This window comes from Mesoplodon densirostris, chromosome 8 (assembly GCF_025265405.1).
Source record: "Mesoplodon densirostris isolate mMesDen1 chromosome 8, mMesDen1 primary haplotype, whole genome shotgun sequence".
Classification (NCBI taxonomy): domain Eukaryota; kingdom Metazoa; phylum Chordata; class Mammalia; order Artiodactyla; family Ziphiidae; genus Mesoplodon; species Mesoplodon densirostris.
Genome location: NC_082668.1, coordinates 83,066,079 through 83,068,743, shown reverse-complemented (window position 1 = coordinate 83,068,743; position 2,665 = coordinate 83,066,079). Strand labels below are relative to the sequence as shown.

Here is a 2,665-nt window from a genome sequence, read left to right as displayed (position 1 = left end):
ACAGCAAAAATAGGTATAATTATTATCTAGCATCATAGAATCACCAATTAACGTGTTAAATCTGCTGCTTCCCATCATCTATCTTGGAATATTTCTTGACAGTGAGAAGCATTTAGACCAAAGAAAAGTGAGAAAGAATTACATCCTTGCATATTTGATTGAAATATGATTTCCTTAATTGTATAGCAAGATATAAAGTATGTGTAAATAAATATATTTTATAATTTGATTTTACCATTAAAATTATTTTGGTGGACAGCACAAGATAGGTCTTAGATTGCTAATGCTGAGGTGACCAATGAAACTTGGAGGTGACATCCCTTTGGACATTTTGTTATGTGAAATAATAAATGTTCTTGTTGATTAGGCCACTTTCAGTTCTATTTTCTGTTACTTTAAGCTGAAAACATCCTAGAAAATGTAGAGATATTGTCTTATACACGCCTTTTTATAGTGATTGAATTAACTGAATAAATGGGGAAGACAGAGGTGGGGAACTAGGAAAGGCATCAGGAATCTCTGTGAAAAGGACTACATAGGGGAATTTTGAGAACTGCTGATTGTAATAATACCCAGCTTCATAATTTGGCCTAGGATTAGTCTTATTATAAATTTCTGATTCTACAGTGAATTAATGGATGTTAATGGATTGCAAACATGTGTTCCTTCAACAAGTGATATTTTATCCTTTTTTTTCTTTAATTACTAAAAGATAGGACTGCTGTCACTGTCACTGTCCTCAAAGTCATATCACAGAGAACTGATAAATAGCTAACATTTTGTTACTGTTAAAAAGTTGGAAATTTAAGGCATTAATTGATTTTTCTCTAGATGTTCCAGGTAACAGGTAAATCTAAAACTAAAATTCATCTGGTTTGTAAAGACTCTAGATCCCTGGGCCTCCCTGGTGGCGCAGTGGTTGAGAGTCCGCCTGCCGATGCAGGGGATACGGGTTTGTGCCCCGGTCTGGGAGGATCCCATATGCCGCGGAGCAGCTGGGCCCGTGAGCCATGGCCGCTGGGCCTGCGCATCCGGAGCCTGTGCTCCGCAACGGGAGAGGCCACAACAGTGAGAGGCCCGCATACCGCAAAAAAAAAAAAAAAAAAGACTCTAGATCCCTGATTCTACCTAATACTAGAATTATGACTTCATTGGACACATATAACCTCCTTAAAGAAAAATAAAACATATTTTTTTACTTAAGAAACAAGTTATTGTGGCTTCCTAGAATTGCAATGTAATTTGCAGTTCATAAAATTTTAATATGTATACATATGTCTGTATATATGCATGCATATGTATATATATGAAAACATAAATGTATTCAAAAAAACATATAAATACACCTTAAATTATACTTATTTAAAAATAAAACTTATTAGAGGTTTTCTATATTTATATCTGAGATTACCCTTCTTTAAAAATAAATACACAGATCAGCCTTGGATGGAGAAAAGAGAAAATACTGCAGGATATGTGTGGGCTAGGGGCTGCTGGAGTTTTATCTGGAGTCCTCCTTTCTTTATGAGGTTTCCCTCACTGCTGGCCAAGTGCCAGAGAAGGTGTGCACGCATCTCCCCGCCAATACCCGACAATGGGCAGCTCCTGCTTTGGCCTCAAGGAATGGCTGATGAAGCGGCTGCGGCCTCTGCCTACCTTGACCGTCATCCGTACCTGCCTCCCCCAGAGGAGGAGCAGAGATTTCCGCGTGGTGGTGCTCGGCTCGGCCGGCGTGGGCAAGAGCACACTGGTGCAGAGGTGCGTGCGCGGCAACTTCCGTGAGACGTATCTGCCGACCATCGAAGATACCCACCTCCAGGCACTGGGCTGCAGCCACAAGGCGGGCGCACTGCATACCACCGACACCACCGGCGGCCGCCGCTACCGGGGCCTGCAACGCCTCGCCATTGCCAGGGGTCACGCCTTCATCCTGGTCTACTCCGTCACCAAGAAGCAAACCCTGGAGGAGCTGAAGCCCCTCTATGAGCTGATCCGTCAACTCAAAGGCAACAACCCACAAAAGTGCGCCATCATCCTGGTGGGCAACAAGTGCAATGAGAGCCACCGGGAGGTGACTGAGAAGGAAGGTGCTGCCTACGCGTCGGAGTGGAATTGTGCCTTCTTGGAGACCTCTGCCAAGATGAATATCAATGTGCAGGAGCTGTTCTAGATGCTGATAAACTTTGAGAAGAAGCCCCACCACTGCCGCTGGCGCCCAGCCTCCCTAGAAGAAATCCCAGATCCCCAAGACCATGGAGAAGCTGGTCGTCAAGTGCATCATCATGTGAACCCTGAGTCTTAAGGAGCCCAACCCTCTTCTCCTTCAGTGTGCCGAAAACATGGACAGACCCCATTGTGCTGTGTCACCTGTACATGACTGACTTTTGTGCTGTTGTTTGGGTTGTAACAGTTAGATGTCAATAAACGTCCCTTGTGAGTTAGTAACTTTTCTTTTTCCCAGGCAAGAGGACTCGAATTGTTAAAATATGGACATTGGGGGAGGAGAGGAAAAGGAACAGGATGCATTTTAAAGGATGGGACTTGGACGGACTTTAGAGATTAATGTTTAAAAAAAGAGAATGGAAATAGCAAAATGAATTGAAAGATGTCACTGCCCTTCTTGTAATCCTATTATTGTGTATTATTCTTAAAAATTTCAAGTCCT

General features: G+C 42.8%; 1 protein-coding gene across 1 annotated transcript; it reads left to right on the top strand.

Moving 5' to 3' along the window:
* Positions 1–1,594: 1,594 nt before the first annotated feature.
* LOC132495491 (GTP-binding protein Di-Ras3-like) lies at positions 1,595–2,170 on the top strand. The gene has a single exon (XM_060107384.1). The coding sequence runs from the start codon at positions 1,595–1,597 to the stop codon at positions 2,168–2,170; it is 576 nt and encodes a 191-aa protein (XP_059963367.1).
* The last annotated feature ends 495 nt before the right edge of the window (positions 2,171–2,665 follow it).